The 20,232-nt window shown below is 42.8% G+C and overlaps 1 protein-coding gene and 1 long non-coding RNA gene across 2 annotated transcripts in view; both read left to right on the top strand.

Moving 5' to 3' along the window:
* The window catches only part of PMS1 (PMS1 homolog 1, mismatch repair system component), a 55,896-nt gene extending 48,636 nt beyond the window's left edge, over positions 1-7,260 (top strand). The window contains exons 12-13 of the mRNA XM_083628553.1: positions 4,408-4,559; positions 6,595-7,260. Coding sequence (XP_083484679.1) covers positions 4,408-4,559; positions 6,595-6,753 — 311 coding nt within the window. The 3' untranslated portion in view covers positions 6,754-7,260. The remainder of the gene's footprint in view (positions 1-4,407; positions 4,560-6,594) is intronic.
* Positions 7,261-11,330: 4,070 nt separating this feature from the next.
* Positions 11,331-20,232, top strand: part of LOC310743394 — a 66,728-nt gene continuing 57,826 nt past the window's right edge. Inside the window, exons 1-2 of the long non-coding RNA XR_014538991.1 lie at positions 11,331-11,891; positions 14,498-14,572. This is a non-coding gene — a long non-coding RNA (uncharacterized lncRNA). The remainder of the gene's footprint in view (positions 11,892-14,497; positions 14,573-20,232) is intronic.

The following is a 20,232-nucleotide window of genomic DNA, read 5'->3' as shown; positions in this document are numbered from 1 at the left end:
AAAAACTTCTTGATACAGGGGTGTCTTCAGGTGTCTTCTAAAATTTGTGTAGTTTTTTTTTTTTATCACCTTGACATCTGATGGGAGGGCATTCCACAGGGAGGGCGCCCCTATCGAGAATGCCTCTGCCTGGATCCCACTAAGTTCACTTCTCACAGTGAGGGAGCCGTCAGGAGGTCCTCAGAGCTGGACCTCAGTGTCTGGGCTGAATGATGGGCGTGGAGACGCTCCTTCAGGTATACAGGTATTGCTTACCTCACAAAGTCAAGAAATGGATTGTACCACTCAAAGAATTGTAGAGTTCGAAGGTACCCCAAGGTTCATCTAACCCAGGCATGGCCAAACTTGGCCCTCCAGCTGTTTTGGGACTACAGTTCGCACCATCCCTGACCACTGGTCCTGTTAGCTAGGGATGATGGGTGTTGTAGTGCTAAAACAGCTGGAGGGCCAAGTTTGGCCATGCCTGATCTAACCCAACCTCCTGCTATTCAGGTATCTCAACTAGAGCATCCAGGACAGATGGCCATCCAACCTCTGCTGAAAAATCTCCAATGAAGAAGAGACCACCACCTTCCATGACAGTCCGTTCCGCTATTGAACCGCTCTTACCCTCAGTGCTGTACAATAATATTCAGTTCTCCTCATCTTAGTGTGGTTTTGCCTAGATTGCTAAACTGGTGGAAGAGTGGCATTGTCCAGAGTGCAAGCCGGACATTGTCACAGCCAGGCCTTTGGGCTGTCCTGCTCTTACACCAGACGTGCTGAAGACCTTCTGCTTGTGCCTTAGATTAGCCACATGTTTTAACAGCCTCTCATTGTTTTAACAGCTAAAGTACAAATAAGATGTGTCGGTCAGTATTGTGGGGAAGCGAGCTTTAATTGCAATATGATGCCAAGCTGGTAATTCGCTAGGTCCAAGCAAAGATTTGCTGTGACTTTTGAGAAACGCTATAGCTTCATGTGTTACCATTTCAGCCTCGTATGTAGAGGACTGCTGACAGATCTGCCATAACATATGGGCATCTCAAAGGATAGGTCTTTAAAAAGAAAAAGGGCGGGGGAAAGATAGAACCTTGGAACCGTGTCTTGATGAAAAACCAATTCCCTCCAAGAAGAGTGTTTTCCTTTCTTAACCACCCACAAGTCTGGTGAATGCAGGCTGATTTTAAATTCAGTTTATAAATAAGTCTCCAATTAGCATATTCTGTAATCCCAACTACATGTGTTGCTGTAGAAACACAGTTTGTGTTTGATTTTAAACTCTTTAGCTTGACTTCCCAAATGTCTATCCCTGCATCAAAGTTTATAGTTTCTGATCAATACTCTCTTGTACTTCTGGGGAGCGGAACCTGTTTTTGGGTGCCAAGATTTATACCCAGAAAAACAGGATACGGTATAGAGCACAATTTATCTACTGGCGCTTGTCCCACTCCAAGGGGGGAAATGATGTTAACGTATATGCAGTTTTAGGGACGTGGGTGGCGCTGTGGGTTAAACCACAGAGCCTAGGACTTGCCGATCAGAAGGTCGGCGGTTCGAATCTCCGTGACGGGGTGAGCTCCCGTTGCTCGGTCCCTGCTCCTGCCTACCTAGCAGTTCGAAAGCACGTCAAGTGCAAGTAGATAAATAGGTACCACTCCGGCGGGAAGGTAAACGGTGTTTCCGTGCGCTGCTCTGGTTCGCCAGAAGCGGCTTAGTCATGCTGGCCACATGACCCGGAAGCTGTACGCCGGCTCCCTCAGCCAATAAAGCGAGATGAGCGCTGCAACCCCAGAGTCGGCCACGACTGGACCTAATGGTCAGGAGTCCCTTACCTATATGGAGTTTTGTTAAATGCTATATAACAATAATAAAAAAGAACAGTGCCTGCTCAAAAGCAAAACCTGTTAAGTTCAGTTTGTCTTACTGCCAGGTAAGTAGGTATAGGATTACAGCTTTAATTATTGTAGAATCCTTCCTCCTGATCAGGAAGCTGTAAGGTGGAAAGGCGGTTCTTTCTTGTTTGTTTTTTGCTGTGCCAGCTCCAGACAGATCAGTGGGTTACCCAACTCCCATAATCTCCCCGACTCCCATAATACTCTGTTTTGGGGTAATCCAGCACAAGTAGGGTTGCCTCCACTTCACTCATCTGTAGCTGGAGACTTTCCTATGGTGGAAGCCAGCGGACAGGGATATCTCCTGACTGCTACCCTCTCAGAAGTGCTGATCGGAGGATGAGATATAATTCAGGGTTGACTACGTACACACTGACCCAGACTACTTTGCTCCCCTGCCAGCACGTGAGAAAAACAAAACTGCGACCCCTAGCTTAGATGTCCAGACTTGGGGGATCATTGTATGTTTTGCTCGAAATAAGAGAATCATATTGGCTCCTAGTACGTTTCCGAGCACAATTCAAAGTGTTGGTGCTGACCTTTAAAGCCCTAAATGGCCTCGGTCCAGTATACCTGAAGGAGCGTCTCCACCCCCATCATTCTGCCCGGACACTGAGGTCCAGCGCCGAGGGCCTTCTGGCGGTTCCCTCATTGCGAGAAGCAAAGCTACAGGGAACCAGGCAGAGGGCCTTCTCGGTAGTGGTGCCCGCCCTGTGGAACGCCCTTCCAGCAGATGTCAAAGCGATAAACAACTACCTGACATTCAGAAGACATCTTAAGGCAGCCCTGTTCAGGGACGTTTTTAACGTGTGATATTTTACTGTATTTTTGGTTTCTATGGAAGCCGTCCAGAGTGGCTGGGGAGGCCCAGCCAGATGGGCGGGGTATAAATAATAAATTATTATTATTATTATAGAATTGTAGTTGGAAGGGGCCACATCTAGTCCAACCCCCCACAAGGCAGGAATCTTTCTCCCAATCTGAGGCTCGAACCCATGTCCCTGGGATTAAGAGTCTCATGCTCAAACCATTTGAGCTATAAGCTACAATGTGTAGCCAAGTAGTGCTAGTGAAGGGGAAGGGATTCTCCTCCCCATACGTACCATTTCCCCTACCTATCATCTGCAGAACTCTTTTTAGCTCTATGCTGCATAAATTTGTATAGATTGTCCCGCTTTGCAGTGGTGTACATTGGGTCAAGGCTGTCATTCTGTTGCCGGTTGCTACCTCCCTGTTCATCCCAGATATGTTATGGATAGTATCAGCCTTAGTATAAATAATTGTGGGGATCCCAACAGCTTTATTCTCTCCATTATGAAAACTATCTTTTTGCTCTACCCTATGTGATTCTTATTTATATCTATCATCTATCTGTCTATCTATCTACACACACACACACACACACACACACACGTAAAAGGACTGGCATTAAGAGATTGAAGGTTTAATTGTGATCTAAATTTAGCACAGGATCTGGAAGGTTAATAAAGTTCAGTACTTGAGCATTTGGAGAATTAGGGAAGTTTTTAATGCTTGATGTTTGATCGCATTATTACTACTATTATTAATATTCTATTGGAAGCTGCCCATAGTGGCTGGGGAAACCCAGTCAGATGGGCAGGGTATAAATATGTTGTTGTTGTTGTTATTTTATTAAGTGATTGATTGATTGATTATGAACCAATGTAGTGCAAGCAGTGTTGACTTGTGCAACTGGGCTTCTTCATTCCAAAATATTTTACTGATATATCTGCAAGATAATTTTTTTAAGATAAAATGTATTCATGTATTTTACACCTTTTAGACTGCAGAACTGTACAAGCTGTCAAATGTTGAAGGTGCGGTTGGGATTAGGCTTATATGGTAGATGTGTTACTTTTTAAAAAAATGATAATTGGGACCATTTTGAACATAATGGGATTTATGTTACCTTGAGAACCTATGACTCCTTTATTAGAGAGGCTGGTAAATAAATAAAGCAAAAACCAAATCCATGTTGTTAGCACATTAGACTTTAGAGGCCAAATGCCAGGAGGGGGGCTTTTCAAAATAGGCATCAAGCATTCTACAGAAAAGAGCTAGGTACCATATGAAATTATTCTAACATCATTTTTCACTCATACATATATATATAGGATTAAAGCTTTGTTTCAAACATTGAAATACTAACAAAAATTTAAATAAGCATTTAGCCAGTGCTTTCCAAAGTTGAACTTGAATAAACTGAAGCACTCTCACTGTGCAAGTAACTAATAATGGAATATTTTAAGTTGTGTTTTTCATTTTAAGAAAATTAAAAATGTGTAGCTCTGGGGATCTATAATTGCAACTTTACAGCACAGTTCTATGCATGTTTACTCAAAAGTAAGTCTCGATGAGCTTAGCCCCTAGCGTGTCTAGGATTGCAGCTGCAACAACAATTTTCAATGTGAATATTTTGTTGTGTAAATCAAAACAGTATTTAAAACACACTCGGTAACTCCAGGTATCATTGTGTTCAGTTTATTCATTTGTTTACTATTTGGTGTTTCAGCTATGGGAAATCGGCTGGAAATAGAAGGAATGGCAAACTGCCTGCCGTACTATGGGATACCTGATCTGAAAGAAATTCTGAGTGCTGTGGTAGATTGCAATGCAAAAGAAGTTCATGAGTGTCGACCTCTTAAAGTCATGAACTACCTGGAGGTAAGTATTGCTTTATGGTTTGCAAGCTCTTCTTTAGCATGCTGCTTTTAATGCCACTGTCCTATCAAAAGATACAGCTTGATGCTTAAATATAAAGCATTGCTACCTAAAAGGAGAAATTAATACCAGACGCAATCACAATACAGATCAGGCCTGGATGACTGTTATTTGCATTACAATAAAAGGTTCCATTGGCACAAATGGGTGCCCTTCTTCCAATACAGTTAGCAGATTTGGGTTTCCTGATCTGGAACGCACAAGCGGTCAGAGTGTTTAAAGCTCTACTCCTGTGCCCCAGTCCAGATCGCTTTCCTCCACCACCCATCTGGTGGTTGTTGTTTAGTCGTGTCCGACTCTTCGTGACCCCATGGACCAGAGCACGCCAGGCACTCCTGTCTTCCACTGCCTCCTGCAGTTTGGCAAGCTCCTGCTGGTAGCTTCGAGAACACTGTCCAACCATCTCGTCCTCTGTCATCCCCTTCTCCTTGTGCCCTCCATCTTTCCCAACATCAGGGTCTTTTCCAGGGAGTCTTCTCTTCTCATGAGGTGGCCAAAGTATTGGAGCCTCAGCTTCAGGATCTGTCCTTCCAGTGAGCACTCAGGGCTGATTTCCTTAAGAATGGATAGGTTTGATCTTCTTGCAGTCCATGGGACTCTCAAGCGTCTCCTCCAGCACCATAATTCAAAAGCATCAATTCTTCGGCGATCAGCCTTCTTTATGGTCCAGCTCTCACTTCCATACATCACTACTGGGAAAACCCATCTGGTATCAACTTCTAAAAAGCTATTCATGTAGTTGCTAAGCCAGGAGTGCCCAAACTGTGGTCTGCAAAATGTCTGGATTTGTGGTGGAAGATGGAAGATGGCCCATCAGATACCCATATAGATTTTAAAACTGTGTTTTTAATGGCCATTTTTATTTCTTATATATTGCATTTTATTGTTTTACAGTTTGAATCCTGTGGAATTGAAACGGTAAGACAATAAAATGCAACGCGTAAGAAATGAAACAACAAAAATATAGTTAGAAATCATACGGCCTCTAAAATAGAGCATTGCAATCAGAAAAATCTTTAAGTGGTCCATCGAGACACTCAGCAATTTTCAAGTGTTCTGTGGAGGAGAAAGTTTTGGAGCCACTGCCCTGAGCCATTTGAGTCTCCAGAATGTGGAATATATGAGCTAAAGGAAGGGAGGAGAGTGAAGAAAGGTCCCTTTCTTAATTTGAGCCAGCTCATGTATCAAATTCCATTCCTGCCTCTTTCCTTCAATGGCAACTTCTGAGCAGAATAATTTAGCTGCAGTATATCTGTAGGTCACCTATCTGAATCTGTACAGTGGTACCTTGGATTACATACGCTTCAGGTTACATACGCTTCAGGTTACAGACTCTGCTAATCCAGAAATAGAACCTTGGGTTAAGAACTTTGCTTCAGGATGAGAACAGAAATCATGCTCTGGCGGCGCGGCAGCAGCAGCCGGAAGCCCCATTAGCTAAAGTAGTGTTTCAGGTTAAGAACAGTTTCAGGTTAAGAACAGACCTCCAGAACGAATTAAGTACTTAACCTGAGGTACCACTGTACTTCAATTTATGGCAGGATCTTTTCCACACAGAAAAGTAACCTACTTACACATTGGGATTTGGGAAACTGGACTGCAGGGCAAATTTGTTCTAAAGTAAGCCTCACTGAGCTTGTTTCTGAATAACAGCCTGATCTTATTTCTGCAGCAAAAAGGAAAAAAAGAATGTGGTTAAGAATGAGCCACTCCTTAAGCCCTTCTTATGATGGTTAACTGTTGCTTGGGAGCTGCACCACATTTTGTTGGCAAAATTTCTTCTTTCATGGATTAGATTTGGGAAAAACCAAAGATACCTAATTCAGTTGCTTGGCCAAAGAAGATTGGAATATGATTTTCTATGAGAAAGTATAGTAGTAAAAAATGTTCAGTGGAGAAGTTTGCACCCTATATAATTTATTGGATTTTATTGTGGCCTCAGGTTAATGTCTAAATGTAAACATTTTTGTTCCCATAGGGAGAAGCAGTAAGACTGTGTCGGCAGCTACCTTTGTATATATCCAAGGAAGATGTACAAGACACCATCCACAAAATGGAGACACAACTTGGAAATCAACATAAAGGCTGTGTTCATGGTCGTCCATTTCTTCATTATTTAACAAATATTCCAGAGTAACTAGCAAGGAAAAACCTCGTCCTGCAGTCACATTTCACACGATTACAAACAAAACTACTTTTTTTGCATAATTTATTAAGAAATTATTTGTAACTGTCTTGTGTTTTGATCTCTAGGAAGTGGAAGATTGCTATTTTTTTAAATGAACATGAGCATTGAATTAATGGTATTGAAATGTGTTTTTGAATAATTCATTGTTTCTAAGAAAATATACTGAAGGACAATCCACGTTCTGAAAGTGTAAGATCAGCTGATGGAAATTGATTTCCAAATAACTATTTTTACATTATTTTTCTACTGGACAAGTTTGTAGTTCATGATAAAAAAGTACAAAAGAAGACCGCTCACAGCAAGAAGAAAATGGAATATAATGTTTAATGCTGATTTGTCTCCATTAAACTAAATGGATACTCAGGGTTGAAGTGTATGGCTCTATTTACAGATGCATTTTCTACAAGTGAACAATATGTGGATACATCCAAATAAAAATTTGTATTTCTCTTGTGTTATTTCTTATTCTAATTTCTCAAAATTTATGAGATGGCTATTACTCAAAGCCACTGAAGCATGTGCAGAATCTGCTTCTGCTTGGGGATTGTTTTGCTGAATTAGGAGCTCTACAGATAATATTCAGATGTATATTCAAACATGAAACCTGGGCTGGATCTAGACACATCAAAGAAGTGTTTCAGTTAAGCGCATTGTAAACCTTGCATGAGAAACCCGTTTGGCAAAAATGAAACTCCACAGTGCCAACTGTTGTCACCGTGTTGTAATGAATATACAGGACACAGGTGGTTCTGTGGTCTAAACCACTGAGCCTCTTGGACTTGCTGATCAGAAGGTCGGCGGTTTGAATCCCCATGATGGGGTGACCTCCTGTTGCTCTGCCCAAGCTCCTGCCAACCTAGCAGTTCAAAAGCATGCCAGTGCAAGTAGATAAACAGGCAGCGCTGCGGCCGGAAAGTAAATGGTGTTTACATGCGCTCTGGTTTCCATCAACGGGGTTCTGTTGCGCCAGAAGCGATTTAGTCATGCTGGCCACATGACCCGGAAAGCTGTTTGTGGACAAACGCCAGCTTCCTCGGCCTGAAGCTCAACCCCGTAGTCATCTTTCACTGGACTTAACCGTCCAGGGGTCCTTTATTTTTTACCTAATGCATATACAACACATACGGTATATCTTTATCTAGCTGAGTCCTTGTTGAGTCTTCACTGGTGTAGTGCTTTGAAAAATTAATCTGTGGACTCTTGCACTCAGCATAAGGTTCACAAGATCCAGTTTTAATATTTCAAATTATAGTAGTGAACTAACATTGCAGCATGTGGCTGTTTTTAAGAAAATACAGCCATCTGAGAAATGCACATTAGCAATCGAAGCAGCTGATTTGTGAACAATGGCAAAGTAGTCATTGCAGTCGATATGTTGCAATAGATTTTTATGTCGCTAATCAGTTCCGCAGTAATCATGAGACACACCAGACATAATCAGATTTCACTGCCTTTTCCATAACTTCAGAATCTGGATATGACATTCTGGGCCACATTTGAAAGATAGGACTTTTGGTTATTGCCACAGGCCAGGCTTGCTTGTGTAGAGGATCTGCAGTGCTCTATGACTTCCCTTTATCTTGACACTATACTTCTGTTGATGCAGCCTAGAATAGCATTAGCTTTTTTTTTTTGCTGCTGCATCACACTGTTGACCAGGCTTCCTCAACTTTGGCCCTCCAGATGTTTTGAGACTACAATTCCCATCATCCTTAACCACTGGTCCTGCTAGCTAGGGATCATGGGAGTTGTAGGCCAAAAACATCTGGAGGGCCGAGGTTGAGGAAGCCTGCTGTTGACGATGCCTTATGAGAAACGGCTAAGGGAGCTGGACATGTTTAGCCTGGAGAAGAGGAGGTTAAGGGGTGATATGATAGCCATGTTCAAATATATAAAAGGATGTCACATAGAGGAGGGAGAAAGGTTGTTTTCTGCTGCTCCAGAGAAGCGGACACGGAGCAATGGATCCAAACTACAAGAAAGAAGATTCCACCTAAACATTAGGAAGAACTTCCTGACAGTAAGAGCTGTTCGACAGTGGAATTTGCTGCCAAGGAGTGTGGTGGAGTCTCCTTCTTTGGAGGTCTTTAAGCAGAGGCTTGACAACCATATGTCAGGAGTGCTCTGATGGTGTTTCCTGCTTGGCAGGGGGTTGGACTCGATGGCCCTTGTGGTCTCTTCCAACTCTATGATTCTATGATTCTATGACTCATATTAAGCTTGTCTACGAAGACTCCTAGATCCTTTTCACACATACTACTGGAAGCCAGATGGCCCTATCTTATATTTCATAGAATTGTGGAATTGTAGACTTGGAAGTGACCATGAGGATCATTTAGTCCAACTCCCTGCAATGAATGCATCTTTTGCCCAACATGGGGCTTGAACCCACAACCGTGAGATTAAAAGTTGCATGCTCTACATTTGTGCAGCTGGTTCTTCCTGCCTAAATATGTCCCGCAAGGCAGCGGGTCTGGATTTTTCCTTGGGGGTTTATTTCCGAAGCCGCCTAATGTATGAGTAGAGCTGCAAAGCAGTGGAGGTTTAGGATGAGAGTTTTCCTTTTAGATGAGTGCAAAACAACAACTACTACTGTTTTTGTAATAATGTGAAGTTTCAACGAGCCTGTTGACAAGATCCATTAAAAAAGCAACTGTACCAAAAGGAATTATATAGAAAATAAGGATTTGGGGTGGGGGCAATTTTTTGCCCTCTCTCAAAGTGCCAACAAAGCTGGTGGGGCTTTCCTCTGGCTAAATTCTGCAAACATACGAGGTCACGGAGACCCCCAAGTGTCCCTATTTTCCAGGGACTGTCCCAGATTTACAGAAATCGTGCCGGTCTCTGATTTGATCCCAGAATGTCCCACTTTTCCTTAAGATGCCCCTATTTTCACTGGAGAAATGTTGGAGGGTATGGAGTTATGTGACTCCAGAGTCAAGGAGATGTAACTATACAGTCTTTAGAAAACACCTGAAGGCAGCCCTGTATAGGGAAGTTTAATGTTTTATTATGTTTTTATTTATTTTGGAAGCCACCCAGAGTGGCTGGGGCAACCTAGTCATGAAGGAAGGTGAGGACAGGTGACCTCACCTAGGCCCGAAGTCACCCCCCACCAAAGCAGGCTCAAAGCTTCTCAAAGCTTTCCAAAATCATTTTCTCAGCAGCTAAGCATCAGAAACATTCTGCTCTGCTGTAACAAAGGTAGAGAACAGCCCATTGTTTCTCAGGCCTTTCTCATGCCTTCTGGCCTTGCTAAAGAACCACATTGCAACTTGCTTTCTGTCCGGGAACCATGCCAGAACAAGAGATTGAAACATATCTGAACACTCTGAAACCCCTTTCCTGGGAAGGGCGCCAAGAGTCCAATAGTCCCAAGACAGCTTTCTGTTCATGCTCAGAGGAACTCATGGGCAGGACTCCTGAGGGAGGAGAAAAGGGGAGGGATCTGGAAGGCTATATATGTTTGTGCACATGACTGTGAACTTTGTGCATGCTTTTGTGGACTTATCACACTTGCTCCTTCTACCAGTTCATGGATGGTAGAAATAAAACCTTTTTCTCCAAAACTATTCCTTGAGTGTCTGTTGACTCCCACTTCCCTTTCCCAGGCGCAATATTTTTCCCACCCAAGGGCAAAGCCTCATAAGGCTACAGTCAGATGGGTGGGGTATAAAGATGGTGATGATTACGAAATAGGACATCCCTAGTTTCATTGGAGAAATGTTGGATGGTATGGAGTTATGCAAGCTGGAGCCAAGGAGATAAGTAACTATACAACCTGTAGAAGGCAGCCCCAAATAGGGAAGTTTTTTTAAAAAAAATGTTTAATGTTTTATTCTGTTTTTTATGGTTCCCATATTTCAAAAGTAAAATTCCTGACACCCCACGCAAAGTTGTTGAGCTTTTTTAAGGAAACTGCCAAAGTTTTGGGAATAAACCCAAAATTGTTGAGCTTTTTTGGGGATAACTAACCTCCAAATAGTGATTTTTAAGCTTTTGGAGCGCTTTCTGCTGGTTTTTCCCATCCATCCAAGTTTTCCCAGACATTTAAGCAAAATTCCTGCCTGACACCCATATTTACACCCCAAAAGCCTACCTCCTTATATATGTTGGAAGCCGCCCAGAGTGGCTGGGGCAACCCAGTCAAACAGATGGGGTATAAATAATAAAATGATGATGTTACCATGGTCAATATGGTCAAATACAAAATACGGATTATGCAATAATATGCCGTTGAAAATGTTGACAATAGGACCCATGAAGGGGGGGGAGGGAGTCCCGAGATTCAGAGTAACCTCTAGATATGGAAATGCATTTGGATTGTTATAACTTTATATTTGTAAAATCAAATAAAAATGATTTTAACAAATAATACTAATAAGATGATGATAGAATAGGATGCCCCTATTTTCACGGGATAAATGTTGGAGGATATGCACACAAGTGTCACCCCCCCCATCCCACCCACACACCGAAGGTCTCTCGCTCTCTCACAGTCCCCCCGCCTCGGTTCCTTCCGTTGTGACTCCAACCGCCATTCCAACGGCCGCAGAACGTTGCCTCCGTTCGAAACGAGCTCGTGGCCCCAGCTTGGCCAGAGAGCGAGTAAGAGAGCGAGAGAGAGGCGCGTCGCGGCCTTCCTCATCCCCTCACCATCATCCTCCTCTCTCCTCTCCCGGCGGGGGAAAAAAAAAAAACCTCTCTCCGTCCCCCAATAAATACTTAAAGGAACACCGACGAAAAGCGGGAAAAAGAAGGGAATGTTGTATGGAAACGTTGCGCTGGGGCGCCTAGATCCGAGTCCTGCCCGGCTTTCCCGCCTCGTTTGTGCGCCTCGAGTCCCGCCGAGTTGACTCGGGTTGCCTCCTCAGGCCTTGCTGGCGGTGATTGTAGTTGTGGTGTGTATGTTTTTAACAACGACACACGCACACACCCCGTCCGCTTTAACTCATTGCCTCAGTCTCTCAGCAAGTGAAGGAGAAGGGCGCCGATAGGAACCCCCGCCATTTTCTCTAAAAACGGGCAAACGGGCTTAGTCGGGTTTCGAAAAAGCAGAGATGCCATTTCGGGTTTGGGAGCAGGAGGTGAGAGTCGCAGAAATGTCCCCAGGTTAAATTGCAAACACCCACCCACACCCAAACCAGCCTGTTTTAAGAGCCTATGCTCTTAAACCACCAAAAATACTCATTATAATTAGAAATAAGTTCTTGGTTCATGAATTGGTTTAAACAAGAAGAAGAAGAAAGGGGGGAAGAGGGGGACATTGACCACTAATAATGAAACATACGTTGTAGATATTTTTTCCACATTTATTATGCTATTTTTGGGATATACAGATGACATGAGAAAACTTGGTGCACTTATTTGTACAACATTCTTCTTGTTTATAGAACCCAGTAAATAATAATAATAATAAATAAATTAGGCCCTGAGGAATAATGCATGCGCGGCTCTAAAACACACCTTTCTAAATCGGTGCGATTTGCAAACCGCTTTGGGAGTGGCTACTTTATTACTATTATTTATTGCATTTATATACCGCCCTATACCCGGGGGTCTCAGGGTGGTTCACAGAATACATAATAAAAATAAAAACAACAACAACAACCCAATAACCCCCCCCCCCATTGGCAGTGCCTCTCTCAGGCAGCACTTGTCTGCCTGTTGAGGCCTAAGCTTGCCAAAAGAAGCCTTTGGAGACCTGCTTCTTAATTATGTGTTTTTATGATATTAGTGCTGTGGTTGCAGTCTTAGGTCAGATTTAGGCCCTATGATGGGTTCTGCCAGTGTCTTAGGGGTACCCCCCGGGTATTTCTGCCATTACCTTTCATCCTGAGGTCCCAGGCAGGTTGCTTAATAGAGTCTGAGGAGGTTAGAAGAGTTGCTTCTAAAATTTCTTTTAAAAATACTGTGATGCAGTGGGGAAATGAACAAGGACTGGAAAATCCCTTGTATTGCATAGTACAGTGGTACCTTGGGATGCAAATGGGATCCGTTCCGGAGCCCCGTTCGCATCCCGAACAGAACACAAGATGCGACGGCGCGTGCGCGGGTCGCGTTTTGCCGCTTCCGCGCATGCGCATGACGTCATTTTGAGCGTTCGCGCATGCACGAGCGGCGAAACCTGGAAGTAACGCGCTCCGTTGCTTCCGGGTTGCCGCGGAGCGCAACTCGAACATGCTCAACCCAAAGCACATTCAACTCGAGGTATGACTGTAGTAGCATGTGACGGCTGAGGTCTAGCCCTGAGCATCAGCAAAGCAACTCCAGCACAGTGGTACCTAGGCTCTCGAACGTAATCCTTTCCAGAAGTCCACTCGACTTCAGAAACGTTCGAAAACCAAGGCGCAGCTTCTGATTGGCGCAGGCGCCCCAGAAACAATAGCTGGCAGCTGCATCCGACATTCATCTTCCGAAAAATGTTTGAAAACCGGAACCCTTAGTTCCGGGTTTTCGGCGTTTGGGAGCTGAAATGCTCGAGTACCAGGGCTTCAAAACCAAGGTTCCACTGTACTGTACATTGTTATGAACAGAAATTTAGCTAGTATTTCTGTAATAATATTTGTATTAGAAGAAGGAAAAAGTGTAATATAGCATGGCTTGATTTCAACAAGGCTTCTGACAAGTTCTTCCATATTTTTGCCAGCAAGTTGGTACAATGTGGGCTAGATGATGTTTATATTAGGTGGATTTGTAGCTGGCAGGTGAGCCATACTAAAGGGTGCTAGCCAATGGCTGCTCATCAACCTGAAGAAAAGGGACTGATGGGATGTCCCTGGGTTGTGTCCTGGACCTGGTGTTGTTTAACACATTTATAAATTGTTTGGTTAAGGAGCAAATGGCACCAAACTGAGTCAGCGAACACCGACAGAAACAGGATCCAAGATGATTTTGACATAATGGGAGACCTGGGCCAAAACTAACAAAATGAATTTCAATGTTATGTGTAAGTTCTGTATTTATATGGCAACTTAAAAAGTAGCTGCTGTTTGAACTTTTATGTTGGACCTTTGGAATTAGTTCCACTGAATGCAAAACCAGCAAATTTGGTATGTATTGGCTTAGGTCAGTGTTCTTAAACTCAGTAAGTATGGCAGTACAGTGGTACCTCGCAAGACGAATGCCTCGTAAGACGAAAAACTCGCAAGACGAAAGAGTTTTTCGTTTTTTGAGTTGCTTCGCAAGACGAATTTCCCTATGGGCTTGCTTCGCAAGACGAAAACATCTTGCAAGTTTGTTTCCTTTTTCTTAAAACCGTTAATACCCAGGTGCATTGCTTGAAGAGGTGCAGTTCCGTGCTTCGCAAGACGAAAAAACTCGCAGAACGAATTAATTTCGTCTTGCGAGGCACCACTGTACAGTGGTACCTCGGGTTAAGTACTTAATTTGTTCCGGAGGTCTGTTCTTAACCTGAAACTGTTCTTAACCTGAAGTACCACTTTAGCTAATGGGGCCTCCTGCTGCCGCTGTGCCGCCGGAGCACAATTTCTGTTCTCATCCTGAAGCAAAGTTCTTAATCCAAGGTACTATTTCTGGGTTAGCGGAGTCTGTAGCCTGAAGTGAATGTAACCTGAAGCATATGTAACCCGAGGTACCACTGTCCCTTCTTTAACAGGCTTCCAGCTTAACTTATATAAAATGAATAACCATTTCTTGATATAAAATAGTTTAATTTTACTTTCAATTGCAGGAGACTTATATTGCAAGAAAAAGCTTGATATATGACGTCTCTGTGTGTAAAGTTGAGGCCCGTTAAGTAATTGAAGTAAGTGGAATTATCACATCTGTTAAAAAATACTTATAAGCATTTTCATACTGATAAGTGGATTTCTTTTTACTCTTTAAAAGGATACCCAGAGGAGTTCATAATTATTACAAGTAATATGATTTATTGCTTAATACAAATCATTCTATGGCATTTCTTTAACCAAAGCCAGCCACTGCTTAGATTAGTTTAAAGGATTTTCTTTTTACTTTTGTTCAAGTGCTGTAAGACCTAGAGTCGTGATAATACGTTTAGCACTACTGAGTGTTTAAAAGTGAAAATATTTATCACATTTTGCGAAGCGCACATCGTTGCAAATGATACAGAAAACTGATTTTAAATAAATATACGATTTCAAGCTTGATGATCATTTATAGCTTAACTAAGATAGAGATATATTACTGCTATGAATTTGATCCTCTGTTACTTCATAATTATCATGGTTTTCTGCAGTGAATTTGATATATAACAGTTGGCGAAGAAAAGCTGCTCAGTTGTGTGACTAAAGATTTTATAGAAAACATCTGACATAATTAGTTCAGCATGTGCACAGTATAAGCATAAGATTTTGAATTAAACTTTGAAGAAAAGTTATTTCATATATGTTACATATGAATCAAAGTCCATACAAATTAACTGTTTATAATATTGTAAATGGTGTTTGGAATATAATTTCAAAACATTCAACAAGGAAATTGAATTTAGCTTCTGTTTAAAGGCTTGAATGAACTGTTCGCACCTGTTAGTTTAAAACAGCTGCTTCTTTTATTATCAGTAAGCAGATGCAGAAAGTAATGGAATGTAATAAGATAATCCTCACTACAAAATATCCTCAGAGCATAATGATTCAGTATTTAAATGTAATGCAGCTGTAATTTACAATTGTAGAATTTATGCCTTTTTCTTTTTATTCAAAATGCATATATAGTTGACAACCATTTCTCATGGGGGTTCTGTTCCTGGCTCCTGCAGACGCTGGCAGAGCGCGTATAAGCATATTCCTCCCTGCCCCCGTTCCGCCCTTTTAGTGATGCATTCAGTGACGTTTTTGGGTAATTTCTGGGTTTGGCACCATGCATGCTTGTGCAATTGCACGTCATTCAGACGTGTGTTAATCAGCCGTTGCCTGTACTTGAAGTCTAAAAATGTAAGCAATCCTATTGGATTCTTTTTCATATCCTCCAGGCCTGATCCTGCATCTATTGTGCATATGACTTTGCTTTTAAGTTCATGTGACAGGATAACTGACTGAATAACTGCTGCATCGGCTCTGGATCCATTCCAGTCCGGCTTCCGCGCTGGTCATGGGACCGAGACGGCTCTGGTCGCCCTAACAGATGATCTCCGCAGGCAGCTGGATCGAGGCGGGTCGGGGCTGCTGATTCTTCTAGACCTGTTAGCAGCCTTCGACACGGTCGATCACGAACTCCTGGACCACCGCCTTGCCGACGTGGGGATCCAGGGCACAGTCCTTCAATGGCTGCGCTCGTTTCTCTCTGGTCGGGGACAGAGGGTGGCGCTTGGGGGGAATTGTCATCCCGCCATTCCTTGGTGTGTGGAGTGCCCCAGGGTGTGATACTCTCCCCGATGCTTTTTAACATCTTTATGCGCCCCCTCGCCCAGCTTGTCCGGAGTTTTGGGCTGGGCTGCCATCAGTATGCTGATGACACCCAACTCTATCTGTTGATGGATGGCCATCCTGACTCAGCCCCAGACACACTGATCAGATGCTTGGAAGCTGTGGCTGGATGGTTACGTGGGAGCCGGTTGAAGTTAAATCCTTCGAAGACAGAGGTCCTCTGGCTGGGACGGGACGATATGGGATTGAGGGGGCAACTCCCATCTCTTGCGGGGGTGCAATTAGTGCCAGCACCGTCCGTTAAGAGTTTGGGTGTAATCTTCAATACCTCCCTTTCCATGGAGGCGCAGATTGCAGCTATAACAAAGGCGGCATTTTTTCATCTCCGCCAAGCTAAGCAGTTGGCTCCTTACCTCTCTCGCCCTGACCTAGCCACTGTGATCCACGCGACGGTCACCTCCAGACTGGATTATTGTAACTCGCTCTACGTGGGGCTGCCCTTGAGACTGACCCAGAAACTCCAGCGGGTGTAGAATGCCGCAGCGAGACTCCTTACGGGGTCTTCGCTGCGAGGTCACATTCATCCGGTGCTATACCAGCTGCACTGGCTCCCGGTGGAGTACAGGATCAGGTTTAAGGTGCTGGTTTTAACCTTCAAAGCCCTATACGGCCTAGGACCCTCGTACCTACGGGACCGCCTCTCCTGGTATGCCCCACAGAGGGACTTACGGTCTTCAAATAAAAACATCTTGAAGGTCCCAGGCCACAGAGAGGTTAGGCTGGCCTCAACTAGAGCCAGGGCTTTTTCGGCTGTGGCTCCAACCTGGTGGAACGCTCTGTCACAAGAGACAAGGGCCCTGCAGGACTTGACATCTTTCCGCAGGGCCTGCAAGACAGAGCTGTTCCACCAGGCCTTTGGTCAGGGCGCAGCCTGACTCCCTCCTTTGGCAATCTTTACAAAACTTTAGTTTATGGTTGCCATCAATTTTGATTTTAATTAATTTTTATAATGTTTTTATAATGTTGCACTATTTTAGTTAGCCGCCCTGAGCCCGGCTTCTGCTGGGGAGGGCGGGATTTACATAAAATTTATTATTATTATTATTATTATTATTATTATTATTATTATTATTATTTTCTCTGTTTATTGTAGTTTTATGTTTCAAAGTGGGCTTTCAACTATTGAGTCCCATAAGCGGAAGCCCTGTGCAAAGACTTTTGCCTGCCCAATAAGGTTCTCCCCTCCAGCCAATTGAATCTGTGGGGGTCTGGAGAACCCCTGGAATATATACTGTGGGTGGGAAAAGGGAGATTGTTTTGGTAAGCCAAAATGCTTGTGCTGATCGAACATTCGGAAGAGCACAGTGTTGAATTCTTCCCAACAAACGGACATTTTAGAGAAAAAATATTATCCTAGAGTAGGAGCAAGCCAGAAATATATGCTTTGACTGTGCACAGTATTCATGAGAATACATTCAAGGTGAAGCAAGATGTTAAAGTGGTAGTCTGTGACCCAATCCAGATTTTGTCAAGAAGATAATAGGAAAGTGGGAAGGGCAGAAGGCACTTTAAAGGATGGATTTACAGATAGGAGTGACAGTGTTTAATCTGCAAATTCCATCCCAAGGTTAATTTTTCCTCAGCTGAGTTTACTTGGAGTTTTGGCATTTTCTTGGTGGTGGGAATGTTGTAAAACTGTTTGAACAGCATTTGCACAGGGAACTAATGGAGCTGGGGGTATATCTAAGCACTGCTTTCCAGCCAGAAAATTCTTTCCTACAAGGAGGGCTATTCAAATATATTTAACTGCCTGAGAACAGCAAATAGCACCACACTAGTCAAGGTGTGTAGTACCTGAGGCGGCCAAGATAGCATGGCATCCATATCAGAAAAAACCCACAAGCTCCTCTCCCTAGGAATGAAAATACTTTAAGTAACATTTTGTTGCTTTTTCATGACTTCTGAATTCAGCCGATAAAGGGAGCCACCTTGTTCTGTCTAATGGTAACACTAGCCCTGTGCCCCCCAGCAGTAGCATTACCATGGAAATACAAGTTAGAAACTCTGTATTTCCTTCTAGCTTTGCTTAGACTAAGTAGAAGTGGAATGGAGTAGCCAAGTACCGTAGTTAAATAATTTCATTTTGCTCTGCATGTTGTAGATTGACTTGAAGTCCAATCCTTAACATATTATGTGAAGATACATTTCTGTTATTGAATAAATTTGATGATTAGCTCTGGATCCAAGTGGGTGTGTTTGGAAATAAGGATTATGTAAAAAAAAATTTATACTATACAAGTAATAATGGTCTATTATATTAGTATATTTATGGCATGCCAATCACTGTTCCTCTGGTATGGGAGCCTCAGCCAAGCAACAGAGGCTTTCTCCATGCTAGTGTTGCTTCAGATTTAGGAAAGGATGATGTTTTTTGGCGTGGAACTGGAGTAGATGCATTTTAGGCTTTTCCCATATGGGTCAAGCTACATGTCTGATGTTATCAGAGTATGATGAAAGGTAGCTAATGCTGTTAAGATATAACTGCAGGCACATTTGATTTACTTTGGCTTCATTATGGCTTGAGGTGGAAAAAGGTTTTGTTCCATAATTAAGAGGGATGAACACTATTGCACTCCCCTTATAAACTGCAGGTGGGGGACCTGGTGGCAGATATTTTTTCTTCCTAGGGAATTGCCTCATACTGTGATACCATGTTTAGCTTCCTGGAGTCAAGCATGCATTTCATTTCACAGTGTCCCTAGGAAAATGACATTGTCTAGAGCAGGCATAGGCAAATTCGGCCCTCCAGATGTTTTGGGACTGCAACTCCCATGATCCCTAGCTAACAGGACCAGTGGTCAGGGATGATGGGAATTGTAGTCCCAAAACATCTGGTGGGCTGAGTTTGCCTATGCCTGGTCTAGAGATGTCTTAATATAAAAAAGAAAGATGACCCCCCCCACCCGATACCACTCATCCTTAGCATTGTGAGAATGCAGTGATTAACTTGGATTGCTTGAAAAGAGGATCCAGAGAAGTGTGTTCAGAATTCAGCTTGCAGGGTGAGGATTTTGTGTCTCCTCTCCCTTCATAGCCTTTTTGCTTCATAGCCTTTTGAGTTTAAGTAGGGTGAGGAAATAAGAATTCAGTGGAGCTACCTTGTACAAGCAGAAGTATATTTCCTTTTGTACAATACATCCTTGGATTGCTTTAAACACTGAATTACATAACTTTCATTTGTCACTATTGTCTGTTCATTTGTCACGACAATCTTATCAGGTATAATGTATTTAGACTGTTATGTCGGCTACACTATAACTGAATGTAATTTAAGCATAAAGTGTTGATGTTATGTTATAAATTGAATTAGGTATTCATTAGCATTGCATTAAGAACCCTTGTATGAACATGCAATCATAATTTACTTATAAAACAGCATTTATTCATTTTAATTTGGGATATTGGCAGATATTTTCATATTTTAAGTAGCGTTGTTAATGAAATGTCATGCAACTGTGAAGCATTATTAAGTCATCACTCAGAACAGAATAGAAGCATAGTAGTTGAGTGTTGTAACTTACGTAGGAGATTAGTTTCCGGAAACATAGAGACTAATGAACATGGCAGCTGCATTATTAAAATATTGTACTCCAGCCCAGAACAGTTTCTTAATTCATGCATACAGGAATTTAACATTAATTCATTCACTGTGTTTTTTGAGTCATCTATCTTCCATGTTTTTAGCAAATTGTGAGCGGAAGCCCTGGCCTATGAGGAACTAACATCTGGCTGCTTCAGCCATTTCCAGGCCAGGAGATTCAGCTGCAGAGTAAAAATTGAAATGCTAGAGAACTTCTTCTAACACCATTGCTTCCCCCAATCTCCTTTTGCAGCTGCCAGCAGATGCAAAAGGCAAGGAGACATCAGCAGTAGCCCAGTGACAAAATCCCTGGCCTGTCTGCTTCTGTAGACATATCCAGGCTGGGAGTTTCAGCTGCAGAGTGTTAATTAGAATATCAGAGGGCAAGGGGAAGACCTCTAACACCATGACTCTCCATCACATTCTGCATCTACCACCAGT

The sequence above is a fragment of the Podarcis filfolensis genome (assembly GCF_964270895.1).
Source record: "Podarcis filfolensis genome assembly, chromosome: 1".
In the NCBI taxonomy this organism is placed as follows: domain Eukaryota; kingdom Metazoa; phylum Chordata; class Lepidosauria; order Squamata; family Lacertidae; genus Podarcis; species Podarcis filfolensis.
Note: the sequence above shows the minus strand (reverse complement) of the source record. Positions and strands in the feature narration are given on the sequence as shown.